This window comes from Melitaea cinxia, chromosome 22, assembly GCF_905220565.1.
Source record: "Melitaea cinxia chromosome 22, ilMelCinx1.1, whole genome shotgun sequence".
Taxonomy (NCBI): domain Eukaryota; kingdom Metazoa; phylum Arthropoda; class Insecta; order Lepidoptera; family Nymphalidae; genus Melitaea; species Melitaea cinxia.
Genome location: NC_059415.1, coordinates 4818423 through 4843506, shown reverse-complemented (window position 1 = coordinate 4843506; position 25084 = coordinate 4818423). Strand labels below are relative to the sequence as shown.

Genomic DNA, 25084 nt, shown 5'->3' with positions numbered 1-25084 from the left:
TATCCTACATGAAAGCTAACGTTACTAAGTCCACACATCTTTGTCATTTATATAATCTTGTTCCGAATACTATGGTTTGGCTATATACTTAAATATAAACTTTAAATTGATTTATTGGACTTTGTTATTTACGTAAATACATTGCACATAAATATATTAAATTTATAAGGACTTAAACAGGCTGAAACACCGTACACAGGCTGAATACGGGCAGCGGCGTCTTCGGTGCGACAAAGCCAACCCTCCGGTCACCAACCCGCCTGCCCGACTTTGTGACTAAGGGCAACACATGAGCTCATGCCCTTTTTTGGCGCGAACTTGAGGAGGCCTAGGCAGTGGACTGCGTTAGGCTGAAGTGAAGTGATGAATATGCATTATTATACAAATATATATTAACTATAGAATATGCATTATTATACAAATATATACTAACTATAGAGGTGGGTCACATGAGATTATGAAAACATTATAAAAATGAAAAAAATTACTAAGATTACGTATGAGATAAATGAGAATTAATTTTGTTGCTATTTTCTATAGTTAAAACCAGGAACCTGAGAATACTCTACGGTTACTTACTGCCTAGTTTTTTTTAATATACAATTAATTCAGGAAACAAGTGCAAGGCTTACCTAACGATAAGCGATTACCGTAGCTTATAGACATCGCCAAAGCTCCGAAGACCTCTGGTCACCTTACTCACCACAGAAACACAACACAGATCAAAAATATTATTATTTAGCTGTAAGGTCGAGGTACTTCCCCAGTCAGACTAGCTCAGATTTTGAGCAGGATATTATAATTTATAATTAATAATAAACATACCTAATTATGGATTCCTGAGCTTACAATTTCAACACACGTAAGATAAACATAATTACGTGTATAATTATTAATTTAAGCTTAATTATATGGTATAAAATATTCGCTACAAAAGACAATTAAACTGACTAACTAAACAGATTTACAATTACGATTAGAGATCAATTATTTCTCGAAAGAATACAATTCACTTAGATGAGAAATTACAAACACTAAAATTAAATAAAAATTAACATGTCGGGTATACCGAAATACAACATATAAACAATTCATAGTGGAGATACGAAATTGACCAAATGTGGGGTAGTATTAAAATATATATATACACACAAGTTAACAGAAATATGCGAAACTGGAAGTGTCATTGTTAAGGAGTTAGTGTTTCATTATATAACAAAAAATAATACACCTATTCATTTTAACTTTTTATTTAATTTTTAAGTTTAAGAGTATGTTAGAGAGTTATGTGTATATGATTTTAGTAAAGTTTTTATTATAATTTTTTAATTTTTTTTATTATTATTTTTTTCCTTACCAAATTCCATAACCCGAAGTTTAGTTTTAATTTAATTTTAATTAGATATTTTTATGAAATTGAAATAATTAGTGCTTAGTTTATAAATTATAATTTATTTATTTATAATTATTATATTATTCGATTTTTTATACAGCTTTTGACTAGTTTCTTGAAAGTAAAAAGCGATTTAGGTTCCTTAACGTCTTTTGGCAGTTTATTGTACAGTTGGGTACCTTCTAACAATAGACATCTCTTACCATAGTTAGTGCGTGGTTTATAAAGTATAATATCGTTGGCAGATATTAATTAAATTTTTTGTAATTTTGGTTTTTTTAAATCCTTGTTTAATGTCTTACGTAAGCAATTATAATAAACATAAGTTTGATGAACAGTCATCATCAACACTCATCAATTAACCTTCGAACACTATCAAACTCAGAATAAGATTATAAATTATTTCGCTTTGTAGCATGTTGGACTATTTCAAAACTTGACAGCAAAATATTATTCACATGTTTAAATTGAAAAAGGCTTTAAAGGATGTCTTGCTAAAAAATCTGGAATAGCAGGTAATGAAATATGGAAAGTATGTATTTCTGACGTGAGTAAAGTAGTCAGATATCTTTGGAAGTATGAGGAACATGGTGATGGAATTCCTCATCAACCAACGAAAAGGGAGGATCCTCCAACCAGACGGGTGTTGTGTCTGGCGGGCTAACGCCCCCGACGGTTGTTGTCGGGATCTTGTATATATACTTAATCACTTTGAAAACTCTGATAGCGCGATGTAGCATACGTCAGTTTTCTCTAATTACGTAGTTTGTAGTCGTTCGTATTTCGTGCGATAGATGTCGCCACATATCCTTGGCATGTATTGTACCAGTACAACAACAACGCGCTTGTGATGCTTCTGGTGTTATAAGCGTCCAAAGACTAATCGCTTACCACAAAGTGGACAAAACGCTTCAGTCAACTACTGGTAATAACAAACTCTAGAAAATAATTGCTATTCCAATACTTGAATATACCCAAAGAACTTTTCAAACTTATAATTTAATTATTCTCAGAGAAACAGAAACGAAAGTAAACTGTCGGAACAAATTAAAGTTTAAAACCAACCCCGGTGTAATCTGATTAAATAAATATACCTTGAGATGTATATGAGTGTATAAATAATTAAAAACTGAAAATTTGACTTACCCCGATTTCTATCGCGTTTTTTTTTATTCATTTATTACTTCTTACATACATATAATCAAACCCGTTTACGTAGTAAAAAAAAAGGAAAAAAAAACAACAGTACAGAAATAAAATTAAACAAAAAGTAGTTACAATGATAGCATGCAAAGGCATTATTAAATAATAATATAAAATATTAATTTAAATAACATATAAGATTTTTCTTTTTTATATATATAACTTACTAGCTGACCCGGCGAACTTCGTATCGCCTAACACAAACTTTATCGTATGGTATTAAAGTTCAAATTGACTTTTAAGTATTATCACAAATCTTTTGTATGGGAGTATAGAAACGTGTTGTTTTTAGAATTTTTCAGGAAATTTAAAATTTTTTTTTTTTTAGAATTTTTCTCTCCGTAAGAACCATCCTCGTACTTCAAGGAATATTTTAAAAAAAGAATTAGCGAAATCGGTCCAACCGTTCTCGAGTTTTGCGCTTAGCAACACATTCAGCGACTCATTTTTATATTATAGAAGATTACGTCTTATATATAACAATCGCTCTGGTAAAGTGGTGCGTGTGCCGTGTAGACGCCTAAACGCTGTCATTTTGCGGGTTCGATTCCTGCTCAGAATGAATACTTGTTTTTGTAAAAATATTTCTTTCCAGCTTGGATATCCTCCAGCGTGCTTAGGAGAGCGTGTGAAGTTCTCGGTCCCGGGCCACTCATGGGTTGTAAGGAATATATTCGCTTACCCGCAGTCGGGTAGCCTAAGGGATAGAGCTCTGATTGTGAATCCAATGGAGAAAGAGGCCTAAGCTCAGCAGAGGGATATTACAGACTGAATCGTGGTCTCGGAAAGTATACGTAGCTTTAAGTTGTAAAACAATAATGTATAAAAAATTCAAATCAGTACTTGTTATCGTTTACATATAAACAAATCACTCCGTTTTAAAATAACAGTAAATAACAGTAATATAATCTTTGAACAATCACAATTCGTATAACTTTTTTTAATTAATTTGTCCAAAAAATTAATCTATACATCTATACAAATAAATAAATTTGAATGTCTATTTGTAATGTTAAAATAAGCGCTTTTTACTAAATGCTTATCGCTGTATACACGGCGCATATACGAAAAATAACATTTTTACAATTTTTGTCTATCTGTGTGTTTGTTCCGGCTAATCTCTGAAACGGCTGCGCCGTTTTCGACGGGATTTTCTCTGGCTGATGAGATAGACAGCTGATGTAGAAAGGAGTAACTTAGGCTACTTTTATTTCAGCAATTTATGTATTTTCTAACTTTGTGAACTGAACAATAACGTTTATGTTAAATTCTACGCGGACGAAGTCGCGAGCACAGCATACATAAACATATGAATGTATGCGAATCGAAATCAAAAATAACAACTAGTTAACAAAACACATAAATCATATTTTATTGTGATAACAAAGCGACTGTTTATATCGATAAGTAAATGAACGCTGTGATCCGAAAACATACAACAATCACAAACACTCAGACCACGACAAACATCTATATGGCCTAAACAGGCATTTGGTCCTGAGCGGGGATCGAACATATAACTACTAACGTATGATGCAGTTGCATTGTGTACTATACCAACATGTTTATTTTTGTTTTATGTCTTAGGTGCGACAGAGCCAGCCCTGCGGTTATCAACCCGCCTGCCCAGCGTGGTGACTATGGGCAACACACATGAGTCCACGCATTTTTGGCGCGAACTTATGGAGGCCTAGGTTCAGCAGTGGACTGCACTAGGCTGGAATGATGATGATGTTTATTTTTATGTAACTGACGATGAAATAATAACTTAAAAAGGTTAAATTATTTTCGTAGTAAGGTTAATATTGAATTATGAAACTGCTTCTATTTTAAATAAGGACTTCACTGTTTTCAGAATATAGTAGTTGGCAGTAAGTACTAAGCGCCGCGTTGGTGCAACGGGTACAGCTATGGTTTATACCTGTTGCGCTGGGGGTTGCGGGCTCGATCCCCGCACATGACAAACATTTGTATTGGCCATACAGGTTTTTGCCGTGATCTGGATGTTTATGCAGTCCATGTGGGTCTCCCCACCGTGCCTCGGAGAGCACGTTAAGCCGTCGGTCCCGGTTGTTATCATGTACACCTGATAGCGACCGTTACTCATAGTAGTGAATATATCCGCCAACCCGCATTGGAGCAGCGTGGTGGATTAAGCCCTGATCCTTCTCCTAAATTAGGAAAGAGGCCTATACCCAGTAGTGGGATATTACAAGCTGAAGTGTACTAGGCGATTTTTTTACATACGATCGTCTATTCTTACGGTAAGCAACAACACTTACATATAAATAAATACATATATCAAATCCAGACGGGAGTCGAACCCACAACCCTCGGAGCAGAAACAAGGCAGAAACACTGCAAACTGCGCCAAAAGGTTAGTTTAATTTTGATTTGGAAGGACCCTGGTATAATATATAATAACGATAACGATAGCTCACGATTAGCAAACTTGTCTATAACTTTTCTCTAATAAGGGAGTCTCTATGTACCTGCCTACATAGTGTCACATACACTAATTTTGAAAAACTATTTTACTACAGCCGTTTCTGTGTTTAAAAATCGATTTGTTTTCTTAATGCAGTAACGGTGGCTAATAGGTAAAATATAAGTCACATTATTCGATATAAAATATGAAATAGTCGTAAGACACTTGAAAAGAATTTAATTTAGTTTAAAATGTGAGAAAAATTTTTTCTGTTTTTTTTTTATAAATAAAATAATATCAAAATTATAATATAAGTCATCCAAAAACAGTACATTTTTAGCTTTGTAAAGCAAAACAATCGGCTAAAGTGAAACGTACACTTGGGAGTGATCTGTCTTCTTCGCAATGGACGGCGTCTGTAGCGAAAAGCATTTATCGTATTCTCTCAAGCTGAAAATATTGTTCCATTTAAAGAGTTCCTTATGAAAAGAGAAATGATCAATATTAATGAAATATTAAAATCCAAAGCTTACAAATTATTTAATACTAGCGACCTCTATATATATATTATATCTATATATATTTTTTACACGATAGTAATCACCAACATATCATATACTAGAACCTTCTCAAAAACACGTGGCATGTTATGTTATAAGTACTATTCAGATTCGCTCACTACTTTTTACAGCATAGCCGAACAGAAAAAACGGCTCCCAATTTATTAGTTGATGCCTTTATAGATGAGATTCGTTCAGCAATATTCTATCACTGTGTGTTGCAGAAAATGTTTCATGTCTTCCAACAGTACTAACGGATGATCACATACGAACGGATTCTATTATTATATTACCGTTAATATTTATTATTAATTACAAGCAGTGTGTAATTAAAAAAAAAAAAACATTACAAGCACCGTTACCAAAATACCTGTTTTGTGTACATAGTATTATTAAAATTAACAACCGCTCTGGTCTAGTGGTGCGAGAAGTCACCTAAAACACCGGCGGTTTGCGGGTTCGATTCCCGCGCGGGATGGATAATTGTATTTGTATAAATATTTATTACCAGTTTTGATGTCTATCCTTGAAAGCACGTTAAGTCGTCGGTCCCAGTTGTTATCCTAAATACCTGATAGCGATCGTTACTCATAGTAGGAAACATAATTATTCGCCAACCCGCACTTGATCAGTGTGTTGGAACACGCTCCAATCTTTTTTCTTCATGAAGATAGAGGAATATGCGTGAGGACTTTTATCAAATTTGAAACTACACTTCTTTCCTTGTTACAGAGACAAATTCAGTAAAAACTTTCTTGTCCACCTTATACGTACATTACATGTAAGATAGGGGTACAAAATAAAACACAAAGGAAAGTTAATCTCATTATTTTACAAAGATAATTTTAAGCTCGATATTCAAAACCAACGTTTATCTGTGTACCTGATCAAATTTCCTAAATGAAAAGGATTTTATACGGACAAAGCACGATTATTATTGTCCTTCTATATATGTTACAGATATACATTAGGCTTGCAATAAAAATGTTATATAAGTTATATACACGTATGCATGTATATTTTAATTTATTATTAATTTATAAAAATCAAATACAATTGACAAATGATTGTTCATTTTTATTTTTGATTCTCTTTAAGTAAACACTATACTTCACATGTGCAAAATTATGTATCACTTAATAATATATAATATGTCTTGATAATTTAAAGATTTTCGCTGTGCTGTTTTCATAGATTAAATTGCAAGCTCACCTAGTTTAAAATTAAAGCATCCGTCGATCATAAAATGTTTTTATTTTGTTTAGTAAAGCTTGAAATAGTTAGATTTCTGTATTTTCTTAGTGAATTTTTACTAAAGTGTCCTTTTTAGATCTTTTATCACTTGTTTGTTATTGAAAACTTTATAGTTTTATCTATTTGCTATTTCAGTTTTTAATTTATTGTGTTCCGATATTGTCGTATGTTTTCTTTGGACCCTATAATATCTTAAAGCTGAAATGTATCTCTGTGTTGTCTCTTGGAACTATATATACTCATCACATCATCATCGCATCAGCCTTTCGCAGTCCACTACTGGACATAGGCCTCCAACATACGAGTTAACGCCAAAAATAGCGTGAACTCGTGTGTTTTATATTGTACTATATATACTACTGCCATATATATATATATACATATATATATATATATATATATATATATACTATCATATTAACAATGTTAAAGTTTTTTTAGTAAAATCGTAGGTTTGTGTGTTATCCTGAGCTAAAGGAAAAAAGCAAATTGGGAGAAGCATGTGTTTTACATAATATTTCACATTTGAAGCCTATTGTATATTGTTTAACATTATTTAATAATTATTTTTAAAGAATATATATACGTATATGTCTCAGATTTGTTTTCAGGTGGATACATATAACTTTTTAATTTAAAGTATCTAATTATTTGTACTCAAATAACTGTTGGACACGATTTTGCACTTATATTAATCAGCTTAAACTTTTAAATATCCTATCTAGTTGAATGATTCATATTTCATAATGCAAAGTTTGCATTAGGACGAAACTTTTATTTTGATAATACCTATTATAGGATTTATGTTACACACAATAATATAATACATTATTTAACTATACAATAAAAATACATAGGTGTAATTATGTAGATTAAATTATTAAATATTCCTAATATTACAAAAAAAAATTGTGTAGATAGTCTGGCAACTTATAAGCCTTTTTTGTAAATAATAATTTAATTCGATTATTATTAATGTCAGCGCGAGACACTTTCCGGTGTCAAAAACACGTTTCTACGAATTTCTTCTACTTTATTTCATAAATGTTATCAACGCGATATTACATTTTACCATTCGTATTTATACTTGTCTGTTACACCATATAACACCTATTTTCGTGATGCACGAAAAGTGGTGAAACATAAGACGAAAATATGTTCATAATATCGTTCGTGTCGCGGCTTAGCAAGCAACCCCATCTAGTGTGCAGATGGTGGGGCTACACGTGAAGTTTTAAATGGTTGCTACCGTTGTCCACTGTGTGGCGCTGAAGCCATCGATTCGGATTCTTTTTTTATATAAATTCATTTAGACGGTGACTGGAAAAATATATATCGAAATTAAACGTAAACGCTCCGAACATCTCTCTTGTATAAAATTAAAATATTGTAAACCGCGACATTAAACGTAGTTAAAATTAGTCTACGTAGTTTCATTCGAAGATCTCCGTAGTTTGACTGATCGTTGCTGCCCCATAATTTGGTCTTCGAGCCGTATTTACCAAGAAGTATTTACCGAGAAATTGGACTTCGCGCCGACTGCTATTCGTCAAGGAAAATTCGACGCAGCTACTTCTTCAGTCAACGGTCAGGTCTTATTTCCTTTCTACTCCTTTCCCGTAAACGTTTGAATTAAAAATCGTATCATTTACATTTCAGGCTAGTGACGTTTCTTTGCGATTTGTGCTGATTCAAAGTCTTCGTATAACCGTGAGTACCTTACATTATTCTTACACGTAGGCCTCTAAAATGTCCACTGAAGATAAATTATCAGTGCCTTCGGCAGCTTCCCCCTTGGGAAAACAACTAAAAGATATTTCCGAACTCAAAAAACAGCGAGGTAATTTGAAAGGTCGGTTAACACAATTTAAAAAATATTTAGATTCATTGCCTAGTAATTCTATATCTCAAGTTCAAGTTAAAGAAGTTAAATTAAGAATGCAAGCAGCTCAAGATCATTTTAATACTTTTAACAATATTCAAAATCAAATTGAGCTAATTTTACCCGAGTCAGAATATACAGCAAACTTTGAGTATGTAGAATCTTTCGAATCATTATATTTTAACGTTCTAGCTACAGCTGAAAGTATAGTCGAAAATACCGTTGAAAGTTTAAAATGTAGCAGTAAATCGTCAGTACAATCGAATGTTAAGCTGTCGGACATAAAATTACCCTCCTTTGATGGTTCGTTTGATCAGTGGCTAGAATATGGGAATTCGTATATTACTATGATACACAACCGTTCAGACTTAGACGAAATTCAGAAATTTCATTATTTAAAGGCTTCACTGAGCGGTTGTGCGTTACAAGTTATAAGCGCTTTGGAATTTACAGCGGATAATTACGTGCATGCCTGGGATCTACTTCATAGTAGATTTCATAATACGCGACTTCTTATACAGAACCACTTAAAATCATTATTTTCTATCACTCCGCTCAAACAGGAATCCCACTTGCAGATTCGTAGGTTAATAGATACTACACTCAGAAACCTGCGTGCTTTAAAAACATTAAACGAACCTACTGAACATTGGGATACAATAATTATATACTTAGTTGTATCTAAATTAGACGCATCTACTGAGCGGGAATGGGAGAATTATAAGGGATCAATTTTAACTGATTCGAATAAACGACTAAAATTAGATGATTTACTGACATTCTTAAGAAATAAATCGAATACCCTCGACATGATTAGTTCTAGTCAAAATAAGTTGCCTCAATGTAAGCCTCACGTTATAAGCGAAAATAAGCATTACCAATCAAAAGGTCATGTCATAGGGCATACTTACACGTCTACTAATTGTAATAAAAATAATTCTAAGAAGTCATTTGGTTCTAATAAACGAATTTCTCCAGACAATAATAGTTGTTTCTTGTGCAATGGTAATCATCTACTCTATACGTGCTATAAATTTTTAAATTTGTCGGTTAAAGATAGACTAAAATTCGTTGAAGATAACAAACTATGCAGTAATTGTTTACGTTGTTCAGGTCATTCTGCAACGGAATGTATGTTCGGACCGTGCAAGCAATGTCGGAACAAACATAATACTTTATTACATATTAATAATAATTTAAATAAATTCGAATATACGCAAAGCGGGCGATCAGCTGATTTAAACGAGACTCGTGAAGCGGCCGGGCGGTCGACTGCGCTTCATAGCTTAGCTACTTGCCACGCGCGGCCGCGAAGTACATTACAACCGGTTTTGCTATGCACTGCGTTGGTAGATATAATAGATCGGAATAATGAAATGTTTACAGCTCGCGCGCTTTTGGATAACGGCAGTCAACATAGTTTTATTTCAGAAAAATTATTTAAACGTTTGAATACGAAACCTATACAGTCCACTATACGTATATCGGGCGTTGGTATGTCTAAAACGCAATCGAATAAATCGTGTGAAATAATTATACGTTCTAAGATAAACGATTATAGTACAAAAATTCGGTGCTACATTTTGCAGCACATTACGTCTAGTTTGCCTACAACAAACATTGATAATAAATTTATACGTATTCCTAATAATATTCGTCTTGCGGATCCATCATTTAATATTTCCTCGGGTATCGATTTACTTACTAATCGGTGCTGATTTATTCTGGGAATTATTGTTAAACGATACTAGAATTCGATTAGAAAAGGGACCTTACCTCCAAAATTCTAAATTAGGATGGTTATTGTGTGGCCCGCTTTATACGTCGCAATTAAAAGACAGTGAAACCGATCAAGTTTATTGTAATTTCAATCAAACTTTAGACGATAATTTAAAACGTTTCTGGGAAATAGAAAACGTATCTCAGTCCAGTAACATTCTTACTGCTGATGAGCGTATATGCGAGGATCTATTTAAAAATACGACTAAACGAGACACCGATGGTAGGTTTTCAGTACGCATTCCTTTGAAACAATCACCAGATGTTTTAGGTGATTCGTATAATTTAGCAAAAAATAGGTTTTTCGCATTAGAACGTAAACTTGAGCGCACACCAGAATATAAACGAATGTATCGTGATTTTATAAACGAATATGAATCGTTAGGCCATATGACACGTGTGAATAGGGTTGAATATCCTAACTTTTTCTTGCCGCATCACGGTGTTTTTAAAGAGCACAGTTCAACCACTAAGCTGCGTGTAGTCTTCGATGCGAGTGCTACAACTACTTCTTCTAAGTCACTTAACGATATTCAGTACCCGGGACCGGCTCTTCAAAATGACATTTTTTCTATACTTTTACGATTTAGGCGTTATAAATACGTAGCCTGTGCGGACGTAGAGAAAATGTTTCGTCAGGTCCTTGTTCAGCAGGATCAAAGGTCACTGCAGTATATCGTTTGGCGTGACAATCCTACAGATCTGTTAGGTATATATCAGCTTAACACCGTAACTTATGGTACGGCATCAGCGCCGTATTTAAGTATGCGTTGTATACGTCAGCTCGCATACGATTGTGATGACGTCATCACAGCTCGGGTAATAACTGAAGATTTATTCGTTGACGATTTAGTTACTGGCAGTGATGATCATCATGAACTAATATCCATTTGTGAAAATGTTTCAGCGATTTTACGGTCGGGATGTTTTGTACTACGTAAGTGGATATTTAACTCGGAACTCGCTCATACTCAGGTAACACAGCAGTTTAACGGTGAACACACGCAAAATAAAACCTTAGGTATTGGTTGGTATAGCGAGAGTGACTACCTATATTACACTACACAAATAGACGAGTATAACAATATACCTAAGTTGACTAAACGAGTAATGTTATCAATAATATCACAAATCTACGATCCGTTGGGTTTATTATCGCCTACCGTAATTATATCTAAAATTTTACTTCAAAAGTTATGGCTGAGTAAGCTCGATTGGGATACGCCAGTACCTCGCGATATCGAACTTATTTGGAATAAATTTATGTTAGTTTTGAAACGTTTAAATGAATTAAAAATTCCTCGTTACGTAATGAGCGACTACACGCAATACAAAGAACTGCACATATTTACCGACGCGTCACAAAGTGCATACGGCGCTTGTGCTTATATACGTACGTATAACAATGATTCTAAAATCGTCGTAAAATTATTATGCGCAAAAACTAAAGTTGCTCCCTTAAAGTCTATAAGTATCCCGAGGTTAGAACTTTGTGGTGCTTTATTAGGCGCAAAACTTTATAAAAAAATAATCGACGTTATTCGTTTAACATTTTCAAGGGTCATCTTTTGGACTCATTCGACCATCGTCATCGGTTGGGTTAAGATGTCACCACATCTCTTAAAGCCGTTCGTACAAAATCGCGTAACCGAGTTAAACGAGCTGACAGGTAACTCCGAGTGGTTGCATGTGTCGAGCGAAAACAATCCAGCTGATTTATTGTCTAGAGGATTAGCCTTTGATTCTTTGATTAATTGTGAACTTTGGTGGAACGGCCCGTCTTACTTGCAATGTCATAATAATTTTAATTCGTTAAATAATAATATAATAAATTTAGAAAATTTGCCTGACTTAAAATTAAACGTAGTACATAATTTTAGCAGTTTCGAAAACTTAGATTTTATTCAATTTAATAAATACTCGTCTTTCACAAAACTTAAACGCGTATGGGCCTACGTACTTCGATTCATAAACAACGTACGAGGGGGCGAGGCTAATAGATACAAAACAAAACAAACCGGCTCGTTATCAGTGTCCGAACTAGAGGAAGCGCAGTATACGTTAATTCGTTTTGCACAAATGCAATCCTTTCCGACGATTTATGATAATTTGCTGAATGAAAGAAGTTACACAGGTAATAATAAAGAATTAAATCGTGTATCTGGATTAAACGTGTTTTTAGACGATAAAAAATTAATTCGTGTTGGTGGTCGACTTCGAAACTCGTCTAATTTCGATTTTAATAAAAAACATCCGTTTTTAATGTGCAGTCGACACTGGATGTCTAATTTGTTAGTCAATCATGAGCACAAGAGGCTACTTCATGCAGGACCTCAACTTATTATATACACTCTGCGCGAGACATGGTGGATGTTAAGTGCAAGAGGTCTTGTGAGAAAAATCGTACGTCAATGTGTTACATGTTCTCGATTTAACGGTAAGATACCTAAGCCTATAATGGGAAATTTACCATCTGAACGTCTGGATGCGGGATTCCCGTTTGAGCGGACCGGTGTTGATTATGCTGGACCTATTATGATAATGAATCGTAAAGGAAGAGGTGCTAGGCAAATAAAATCGTATATTTGTTTATTTGTCTGTTTCATAACTAAAGCTGTACATATCGAACTAGTCACGAGCCTTTCGACGGACGACTATATTTTAGCCTTGAAACGTTTCAGTGGTAGACGCGGAAAACCAGTAGCTATTTATTCCGACAATGGTAGAAATTTTGTTGGTGCTGAAAAAGAAATTCGAAATTTAATTCATAATAATTCACAACAAATAAACGATTACGGCTCATGTGAGGGTATTGACTTTCATTTTATTCCACCGTATGCACCGCATTTTGGAGGTCTGTGGGAGAGTGGTGTAGGGTCTTGCAAACATCACCTTAAACGTATTGTTGGTAACGCCAAATTAACATACGAGGAAATGAATACGGTTTTAATTCAAATCGAAGCCGTTTTAAACTCTCGTCCACTGTCACCCTTATCCACCGATCCTACCGACTTCACTCCCCTCACTCCTGGTCACTTCCTCACGGGCCGACCGTTAACTTCGCTGCCATGCGAGACCATTTCTGACGCTACAGGTCTGACGATGAACCGGTACCGCCGTATAGAGCAGTTGCGGCAGCAGTTCTGGCGGAGGTGGTCCAGAGAATACATCGGAGAACTTCAGCAGAGAACCAAGTGGAAAACTCATCATGACGACTTAACCATTGATCGTCTCGTCCTCATCAAAGATGAAAATTTACCACCACTTAAATGGCGTCTGGGACGCATAACTCGCATTTACCCGGGAACTGATGGTGTTACACGTGTGGCCGACATCCGTACCGCAACCGGAACGACGAGGAGGGCGTTTTCGAAAATTTGCCCTTTGCCGCTGCAGCCATCCAACGATGAAGCCTGATGTTGGAAGCCGGTGTTTCCAAGGCGGGGGGTATGTCGCGGCTTAGCAAGCAACCCCATCTAGTGTGCAGATGGTGGGGCTACACGTGAAGTTTTAAATGGTTGCTACCGTTGTCCACTGTGTGGCGCTGAAGCCATCGATTCGGATTCTTTTTTTATATAAATTCATTTAGACGGTGACTGGAAAAATATATATCGAAATTAAACGTAAACGCTCCGAACATCTCTCTTGTATAAAATTAAAATATTGTAAACCGCGACATTAAACGTAGTTAAAATTAGTCTACGTAGTTTCATTCGAAGATCTCCGTAGTTTGACTGATCGTTGCTGCCCCAGTTTGATTTTACAAAAAAAGCAACGATGCTTCCATGTTTGGTACAGTGTCTATCTGACGGTCGCACTACATCCATTTTTATTCTTATTCGGGTCGTCAGGCTTATAGCCTAATAGTAATGCTAATATAAGCATTACTATTGTTTGAGTATTCATTGAAATATTGTTATCGAGTAACGTTAAAGTTATTGATAATATTATTATTATGATACTAATCACGACGTATAGCACGAACATGATTATATTGAAGATAGTGACGTCATATTGATGACGTCACTCTATTAAGAAGCCTACTCTAGAGAATCTTCTTCGTTATGCACATTATTCATTATTAATATTAGTTAACCAAATTATAACAACACTCACAGCAGTTTCAACTCTAGCGTAAGAATCGCAACTATACGCACCACAAACTACTCAAGGAACTTGTCTAGTAGTTTACATCTTCTTGTTGTTTAATAATTTGACTCAGTGTAAAAATTATTTCATTATTTATAAGTTACAAATAAATAACTATGTATGATAATTTAGAACATAAATTTTTCTCTAAAAACAAAATAGTTTTGGGTGTTGCTTCATAATTAAATTTGCTAAACTCACAAACTTCGATGACCAAATTTTATTAGATTTACTTTTGATTCTATTACTGAAACAACTAGAAATTTTATAGCGAATAAAATTGTGGTATTAATATATTGTCTCATAAATATAATATATTCTAATAACAATATTTAGTCATATTATTAATATTTATTCATAACAATATTTATCTATCTACCCACCGGATTATAATTTTAATAAGTTTTCAATTAATAGGAATTATCGGCTTAATAACATCAAATCTTACGGAAATACAATTAATTAAGTAGTTAATAAAAATAACAAATAATAAATAGATATTTCTAAGAGTTTTAAGCATAATCCCATAGAAAATACCAATATTAAATAACTATCCAATTCCCAGAGTGCCATAATTATATCCATGTGACAAATATATGTAGCCTACAAAGTTATAAATCTGTACGTCAAGATGTGTGCGGAAGCGGCTGAAGGCGAGAACTTTTTAAATTTACTTTATAGCTTGTAGCCCGACTGGATTTAGTCTTTCCTTCTTGAGTGCTTGGTATAAATCATAAGAGGTAACGGAAAAGTTGTAAAATAAATTTTATAACTATTAGCAAGATTATTTTAGATTCTACTTATTGTAATCGATTACATTACATATGTGGCTCAACCATGACAGTAACGCACATTAAAACCCTTAGGTACCTACTTAAAATAAATAAGGCCACTAGCGATGCATAGCATACGGTATATGAGAATATTTACAATCGGCATTACTCATACACTAAAACATTTACTCTTATTTGTTATTCTTAGATCTCGTTTATCCCATATACACGGCGTTTGTTGACTACTTTCTCTTGCATTATATTAAACAAAACAAAAATAACTTAAAGAATCAGTCATTTTTTTTTTAAATAATCCGTTCCTACCTAACTAATTGAAACAGACGAGTGTCATACAAAAAAAATGATAAATCAACGTCAAAGTGTGCTGAAATCTCTGCTAAACAGTACTTATCTGTCAAAATTTTAAACTTCCAAAATTTTTGCACGCGATCTTAATTTAATTTCGGTGTTGTTTGAATTAAATTTGATAGTTAAAAAAATTACAAATTTGTTTTTTTTTTCTGATTTTGCAGTATTCCATCCTCGCTACTTTTAGGCAACATATATCTTTTCCAGACATTATAATTCCCTTGACCGTGATGGTTCGGGTTGCCGTCTGTCCGGTTTTCATGCCCTGAATCGAGAAAGACCAAACCAAACATAGGTACAAAAATTATTTGTACATTACAATTAAAACGAAATAGTTATATTATCTTTCTTTAATTTGACATATTCTTCTGGACTTGTGTTGTATACAGCTATGAGGATGTGTGTTATATTTGTTCACTTTAAAACGCTTACAAAAACTCTTGTCACTTAAATCTTTTACTACTGAATTATATTTATTTTCATCTCGAAACTTTTGAAAGTGGAAAATTTCGAATCATAATTTAGTTAGAAACACTTAAGAAACTAAACAAAATGTTAGGGAAAGATTTTATTTGTCTCGTATTAAGTTTATTCGTGCATTTTTTTTTTTTTTGTAATACATGTATGTAACATTTTATTTCGAAACGTTTTATAAGTTTTACGAATCAACGTATATCAATGTGGATTTTTCAAAATAGTAAACAAATAGAGCGTAACATGCAGGTTATTTCTTTGACGGATAGTTTTGACTCGCCGATAATGGAGCACTGGATACGAATGCACACAGTCAAGTAGAACTTCTATCCTACCATCGGCCAGTCAAAAGTATCCTATTTAGTATTTAAAACTGTCCAGAATTGCTAGGAAGGACCATATGTATGAGTACGTTGCAGCAAATTAGAATATATATCAATTAACTTAAAGGACTTTTGAGTTGCCCCTTTTAAAATTACATCTTATAAAGAATACCGACTGCTTAAAAAATCAGATAGAATACCGGTCTATAAATATAAATAATATAGTAATATAAGTATTAAATCACCAACCAAGGCAGTGAGACTCCGCGAGCTTGGCTATGTAGTAAGGATGGGAGACGATTGTGCAGTGAAGAGAGTATACTTGGGGAAACCTAAAGACTGTAGGCCGGTATGGTGCCCCAATATGGCTGGGAAGACGAGGTGCAGAGAGACCTGCGCGAGCTGGTGACAGCTGACTGGCACGATATAGCTCTGGACCGGAATCGCTGGAGACTTGTGGTGTCGGAGGCCGAGATCCACTACGGGTCGCTGAGCCAGAGAAGTAAGTAAGTAAGCATTAAATCATATAAATCAATAATAAAAGCTTTACATTTAGGCTATTTGAAGAATAAGTCACGATTTAGGGCATATGGAAACACATAACGCAGATAAATATCTGTGTTATTAACCCAAAAATCCAACGGAATATCAAAACTATGACCACTACGTTAACATATCGTCACGTATGTGTGTATATATGTATGCATTACTTAATTACTAACTGCAACCACAACTTAGTTTGTGATTGCCATTCATTAAGTAACGCAAAGTACGTTTGAGTCAGCTTAAGTTAAGCTTACTGGCGTTTATGCAGAAATGAAATTTCAAGTTGTAGAGGAAAAAAGTCGTCAAATATTAGCGCAAGATAAATTTTTTACACAAACAGCAGTCATAAATCATAATTGTATTGAAGTAATTATTATTACTAATATCGCTATTAAATCGTAAAAAAACAACAAAAACCGCCATTAGACAAGGACTATGAAGACGATTTCAAGTTAATTGGCTCTTTGTGACGCTGTTCACTTGACCCGGTTGGTCACGGGTGTTCGAGAGCTCTTCGATGTAGCTCAAGTTATAAACTTTAGCGAATTAACTACTAAACGTTATACGAGATAGCACTAAAGTACTACGGTAGTTTGTTGCAAAAATATATTTGGAAGCAAACAAAAATTATATATAGCTTTTAAGATTTTATATCATACAGTAACGCTTGCTGCGTTGGTGGTGATCTGTGGTTGGTGCTTGGTGGTTAGTGCTTGGTGGTTAGTTTTGTTTGAACGTGAAAAAGGTATATGATATAATTGAAGTTGAATTTTTTATTTTTCGATATGACCTATATGTTGACTGTGTGCAATTGACAGCTATCACGCAATATTGATAAATGGTGATGCCGTCAAAGATGTATGCCCATATTCCTAGGTGACTAGGTGACTACTAGGTGCCTATTAGCTTATCCTAGCTAACTGATCTACGCTAGTATTAGTAACTATCGCTATCAGGTATATATGATAATAACCGAGAACAACTGCTGTGTGGCTACGGCACTAAAGAATTTAGCCACCCCCTCTCTTCCCGTGGGTGTCGTAAGAGGCGACTAAGGGATAATAAGGTTCCACAACCACCTTGGAACTTAAGAAGCCGACCGATGGCGGGATAACCATCCAACTGCTGGCTTTGAAATACACAGGCCGAAGACGGGCAGCAGCGTCTTCGGTGCGACAAAGCCAGTACTGCGGTCACCAACCCGCCTGCCCAGCGTGGTGACTACGGGCAAAACACATGAGTTCACGTTATTTTTGGCTTAAACTTGTGGAGGCCTATGTCCAGCAGTGGACTGTATAGGCTGTAATTATGAGAACAACTGCTTAACGAGCTTTCCGAGGCACAGTGGCAAGACCCTCAAGAACAGACATCCAAACCAAAAAAGAAACATTTTACAAATACAAATATTCATCCCGAGCGGGATCGAACCCGCTAACCGTCGGTGTTCAGGCACGTACAAGGTGCAAGAACTATACCAGAGTGGTAGTTAAAAACAAAAAAATACCTTACCATATCTATCTAAATCATATGAACTTCGACTAAAGGGTTAGTCTGTGTGTAGAAAACTGGACGTTCATCGGTAAGCTCTTGTACGGTGAGATAGGACTCAGAAACAATCTTGCTCTTGGAAACTATTGCTGCTTTGTATATTTCGGTCGCTTATATATCGGCCTACTGCGAACATTTAATTCGTCCATTTGGATGTGACTTATTTATACAATTATTAAGAAGCAGAAGAGTTTCATCATTCATTGAAATATTATTTTAGTCTTAAATATCCCGTTGATCGAGGAAGAAGATGTTATTTAACGTCATATATTATATAACATCTTTCTCAAATTTATATATAATTACTTTTTTAGAATAAAAATATCATTTGCTCTTTTATTAACACGTGGTTCAATAAGTCCCGAGACTAAGTACTAAAAAAAGGTCTTTTTTATAAAATTAATTTTTATTCATCAACATAGTCTCCTCCAAGAGCGATACAGTCCCTCCAACGCTTTTCTAACTTTTCTATCCCATGTGTGTAGAACGATTTGTCTTTGGCTTCAAAATAAGCCTCCGTTGCTGCGATAACTTCACTATTTGAGTTAAATTTCTTACCCTGAAGCATTTTTTTGAGGTCTGCAAACAGCCAGTAATCGCTGGGGGCCAAGTCTGGTGAATAAGAGGGATGAGGAAGCAATTCGAAGCCCAATCCGTTAATTTTGGCCATCGTTCTCACGGACTTGTGACAAGGCGTGTTGTCCTGGTGAAACACCACTTTCTTTTTGTTCATGTGAGGCCGTTTATCCGCAATTTCGTACTTCAATCACTCCAATAAGCACATGTAATAGTCACTATTTATATTTCGCCCCTTTTCAAGGTAGTCGATGAAAAGTATTCCATGCGCATCCCAAAATATAGACGCCATAACCTTACCGGCCGATTTCTGAGTCTTTGGACGCTTCGGGCGGCTTTCACCAGCCGCTCTCCACTCCGCTGCCTGCCAATTGGATTCGGGAGTGAAATGGTATATCCAGGTTTCATCCATTGTTATATACCGATGTAAAAAATCCTTTTTATTATGATTCATCAGCGCCAAACATCGCTCTGAATCATTGATACGTTGTTCCTTTTGATTAGTTGTAAGCAAACGCGGCACCCACTTAGAAAAAAGCTTTTTCATGGCCAAATTTTTATGTAAAATAGTGAAAACACCACCAGCTGAAATTTTCACTATCTCGGCTATCTCTCGCACTTTTACCTTCCGATCTTCCAATACGATTTTGAGGACTTGGTTAATATTTTGTTGAGTCACTGCTTCATTTGGACGACCTGAGCGTTCCCCATCATTGGTGTCCATGCGACCGCGTTTGAAGTCGGCATACCACCGACAAATGGTTGCTTTAGAGGGAGCTGATCCTGCATAACATTTTATAAGCCATTGCTGTGCTTCAACGGTATTTTTTCCCATTAAAAAACAATGTTTTATCAACACGCGAAACTCGTTTTTTTCCATTGTATCGAAATTACAACCGTAGCGTCACTTAAATGTTTCAAAATCAATAATTTTATTGTTCCATTTTTAAAAATTTGACACATATTCTTGTATTGATAGCCAGTACTTTTTAAAAATCAAAAGAGTTTTTAATATATGCGCCATTTCCAGGTTAGTCTCGGGACTTATTGAACGATCTAGTAAAACTACGCATTTCTGATACAGTCTACTGAAATATTAAACACAACCCCAGTATCCGGTGTGTTTTTTAACATTAACTTCACTTTAATACCTTTTCAACGTAGTGGCGACCAAACGACTTCCACAAGATTGCACAAGGATTTTAAATCAGAACGAATGTTTAGAAAAAAAATTGCTATACTAGTCGGCTGTTACCTACAAGTATTAAGTTGCTTACTTGAGGAACAGACGACCGTGTGTGAATTGTGTAGATATTTATTCATTTATTTATCTGTGTTTATCCTCATGCACTGGGCAGCTTCAGATAATTCAACACTAGACCATCCTTCAGAAAGTTAAACACTACATGTTAGTAATGCTGTGTTCGAACGGAAATTAAACACTTTACCAGAACACAGAATATGTATAGAATTTCCAGGTTTTTTGGGCTGTGCTTTTTCAGGGCCTTTTTCACAGATATTAACCAGTTATGTAATTGAACAGATACTATGTACCAAACGAAAACACGTTTCACTCCTGTCTTTTTTTACATGTACCTGAAACCCTAGTTTCCTCAGTGGCAGTTTACGCTTTCCTTGAACCTAATTGTATCATCTCACGCTCAAGGTGAGTAAGATTAAGACAGTCTTGCACTTTGAAACAATTTGAGCTTTAAACGTACAGTGACGTTGTAAAATCCTTTTTATTGTCTTCAAACTGAGTTGAGTTATAAAAGTATTTTTATTTTAAGACTAAAAGCCTTTCTATTCCTATATAAACAGTAACATTAACGTACATGAATCAGTATGGCTTAGTGGAAGAAATATATGGATATTAATAATAATAAAAATTAGAGTGTTTACTCAGATGTCAAAAACTAATAGGTAATAGGAAAAACATCTTATAATCGACTAATAAATATTTGATGATGCAAATAGTCTCAGCAGAATCAATATATAAAGTCTATAGTCTAGTCGATTTATAAGTCGGTAACTGATTTCCCTTTTTATCAAGTAAATGTAATTAAGTACGACACCGGGTTAAGATGAATCGTATGTTATTTATTTATTTATTTAAATTCTTTATTGTACAATAAAGACATTAATACAAATGTGTACAAAAGGCGGGCTTAACGCTAATGCATTTTCTACCAATCAACCTTGGTATGTGCAAGATAGTATAGTGTGTAGGTGTACAATAAAAAAAATATACCTATAATATAATAAAATAGTGATAAAATAATATAATTTTACTCCAGTTCATTCATTGCGGCTAATATTCTCCTGATTAAGGAGATATTTACGATGGAAAGGTTCTGTAAATACTGGATTTATTATTTAAACATAATACGTAAGGTTATGATACCTTTAAATTTTTAAGGAACAAAGCGATCCATCCATTCTTACAAAAAAAGAATTAATGAATTCAGAAAGAGGCTTAATGACTTAGAACCATTTGCATATTAAATTTCAATGATAAGTATATACTTATGAATGTAACATGTACATTATTAGACCATATAAGCCTTACAATTTTATTATAACCATAGATACAAAGAAAATTAACAATAACAGTTACAATTTTCGTCATTTCAACGTCGGCTCTTTATTCACTTTTAAATTCAACACCACGCCTTTCATTATCCATCTTCTAAAGCGAGTATATAATATATCATTATTTAATTCGAAATTTAATGGCGCGAAAGTAAATATCTATTTAATCCAAAAATCCAAGTCAACGATACTAAATAATTAATTATTTCGACTTGAATCTGACGGTACGTCAAAATTATTACGGAAATACGACCCATGTCAAAATACATGAAAATTACTTTCTTTATTATATTAAACCTTAAATACAGGATAATAAGGTCCATATTCGTGCTTGTTTTTGTTCTACGCCTTTATTCGATAAAGGGAAAGTTGAGGCGAAATGGACACGACGGCAATTTAATTTATAATGAAATCTTTATTGCCTGAAGATATATAAAAACTGGTTTTTAATATTATATGCATGATTTATTTGTATTTATATTATAAATTTCAAATATCTAGTTATTGGTTTGTTCTATCTACAATTTAAACTGTAAGAATAGTCCGACAAATAGAAAACTTATTTGGTGACAACGAGTATTGTTAGCAACAGAAAGTATGTTATGACTCGTAGAATGAACAGAGAAGCCAATCAAAACACACGAATTCTTCTAATAATTAAATATGACATAAAATATACAGAAAATAAAGGAAAATAAGACCTTTAATTCTTCTGTTGTTCTATAAAATTAGTAGATGTCTTAAGCCTCGCAGTGGTGCAAACAGTTCAGTTCGTTTTATATTAGATACTATTTTTTTTCTACCTATTCCCTATATCTTATATACCCTATAAATTATGTATCCATGTAATGTATAAAGAATATTTAAATAAGAACCAATGACGTCAAAAATGAGCATTCACAGAAAAAAATAGCTCTTCAGATTCATTATAGAAGGCTAAAAGGAACAAATGGTAAGCCTCTTGCACTCCACTCTGAGGGACAGTAATACGACAGTTCTTGTAGCGCTGTGACAGATATCGTTCTAGAAATAGTGATATTTACTGACCTTTTTATCTCGAACTCGGCTTTAAGGTTCGCCGCACATTGAAAATAGAAAAAACTATTTCTTTTTTTGGCTAACCAAAAGTCTTATACACGTACATTATTACCGAGAAAACTAACTTTATTGTGCAATTCAAAAATCTGTGTCAACGTTTTGATGTATCTTTTAGGCTTTGTCCATTGCGATTACTAACAATAGATTTTTATTTAATTAATCCAAAATAATTTCCCTTTTATAATAGAGAAAATGATTAAAAACTAAATCAAAATGTACAACTATCATACAAAAAGGTTCTTTACCACGTAGTTTATAAATTGACGTTTGAATGGATAACTCATTTTGATTTCTTCTCCCTATACTTAAAAGCAAATGTGTATATATTGAGAAGCGTTATTCTACTGTTAGTTCTGCTTGATATTCTCTAATTATTCAGCTCAGTTACTTTACCTACCTCCAAACTCCGCGCTGGGCAACACTTGACTGTCACAGAATATATCTAGTACCCTCATCCACGTTACGGTACAATACTTGGCCAAGTCAACAAATGCAAATAAAGATATGTAAATAAGTATGCTTTTACAAACCGATTTTTTTTTTGATTACGAAGTCGTCATTGTTGTAAAATTGTAGAACAGTCAAATTTAATGTGATTTTTTAAAATTCATTTTTGAATTTCGATAGTGGACTTTCCAAGAACATGCTTTAGGTATGAACTGATCACCGCTAATTAAGATGCCTAAGAAATAAAATGAAGCTTTTCTTGATTGATGCTATTTCAAATATTCAGCATATGAACATATATAGAGTCATTAATTAGATCAGCAGTTGTAATATCAACTAAATGATTATAAAATATCTTCTACGCAACAAAATTTTAAGATTAGTAATTGTTCCGCTGTTGTTTACTCAAACTAAGTTGTTTGTTTACTACAAGTTTTGATATTAAGATAACTAACTTAAAGCGTCGATATAAATACGGTTAATTAATTTGTAAATACAATCAAATTGGAGTAACTTGGAAGCTTATGAAGAACGTGACATTAATTCCAAGAAGTACCATGCGTGGGTTGATCTCATAAAATTGATCAAACTTCGGTCGAGTGTTCACTCAGAATTATACGTAAGTACTATATTTACGGTGGAGGGAAATGGATTTACAGCAATGAATATAAAAAACAACAAATCATGAACATTTACTGGTTTCATTCTAAATTTGTAGACAAGAAATTACACATTTTTTTTTACTTATTAACATTACTCGATGTTACTTCATTTTAAAATTAAGATCTTTAAAATAAGTCGCATATTAGTTTATTGCTTTAATTAATCAGTTATCAAGTTTTTGTCTCTATTTACCTTTTATTTATTTATTTTTTTATTATTATTACCAGTTTAATTTAAAACTAACGTTGAACAACATCGCAATTAAATATATACTAAAACCTTAAATTTATTAAAAGACAAATACATTCCTTTTTACCTCTATTAATATTTTCCAGACACATTTTAGTTGTAATGTATATTCTTCAGTATATTTGTCGTATATTTGTTCAGTATCAATTGCAATTGAAAATACTACGTGATCGACAAACGCAATAGATCTTTTACACGTGGCATCGGCACTTTTTAATTACATATGTTCACGTGATAAAGCAGGCCGAAGACGGGCAGCAGCGTCTTCGATGCCAAAGCCAGCCCTGAGGTCACCAACCCGTCTGCCCAGCATGGTGACTATGGGCAACACATGAGTTCTAGCCATTTGAGAACTTGTGGAGGCCTATCTCCAGCAATGGATTGCAATAGGCTGATCATCATTAATGTCCTTAATGTAAGGTTATCGTCGCTGTTGATCATTAATTACCTGTTAATCTATTTAAATAAAAATGAATTACCGAAATGTATGTGCGAACAACAATTCCGAACGACTGCAGCGAATTGGACGATTCTTTTTTTTTGTGTTGTGTTGTATTGACGCGAAGTTTGCCGGGTCAGGTCATATTGACTATTTATTGATTCTAGTATTTTGTTATTTATCCTTTGTTATGTATATAAATTAAACAAAATAAAATTGGACTGTAAATATTCCTTGTGATTGTTCTAATATAGTCTAATATAGTTCTGTACGTAGATTACGCACCATACAGAAAGATTTCCTTCGTTTCTTCTCTATTCTATTACTAGCTGTGCCCGC

General features: G+C 34.1%; 2 protein-coding genes across 2 annotated transcripts; both read left to right on the top strand.

Moving 5' to 3' along the window:
• Positions 1-8587: 8587 nt before the first annotated feature.
• Positions 8588-10323, top strand: LOC123664409. Its single transcript, XM_045598954.1, has 2 exons — positions 8588-9563; positions 10310-10323. The coding sequence occupies exons 1-2, from the start codon at positions 8588-8590 to the stop codon at positions 10321-10323; spliced, it is 990 nt and encodes a 329-aa protein (XP_045454910.1).
• Positions 10324-10847: 524 nt separating this feature from the next.
• On the top strand, positions 10848-14196 carry LOC123664579. Its single transcript, XM_045599103.1, has 3 exons — positions 10848-11062; positions 11972-12766; positions 13499-14196. Exons 1-3 carry the CDS (start codon positions 10848-10850, stop codon positions 13914-13916), a joined length of 1428 nt encoding a protein of 475 aa, XP_045455059.1. The 3' UTR covers positions 13917-14196.
• Positions 14197-25084: the final 10888 nt, after the last annotated feature.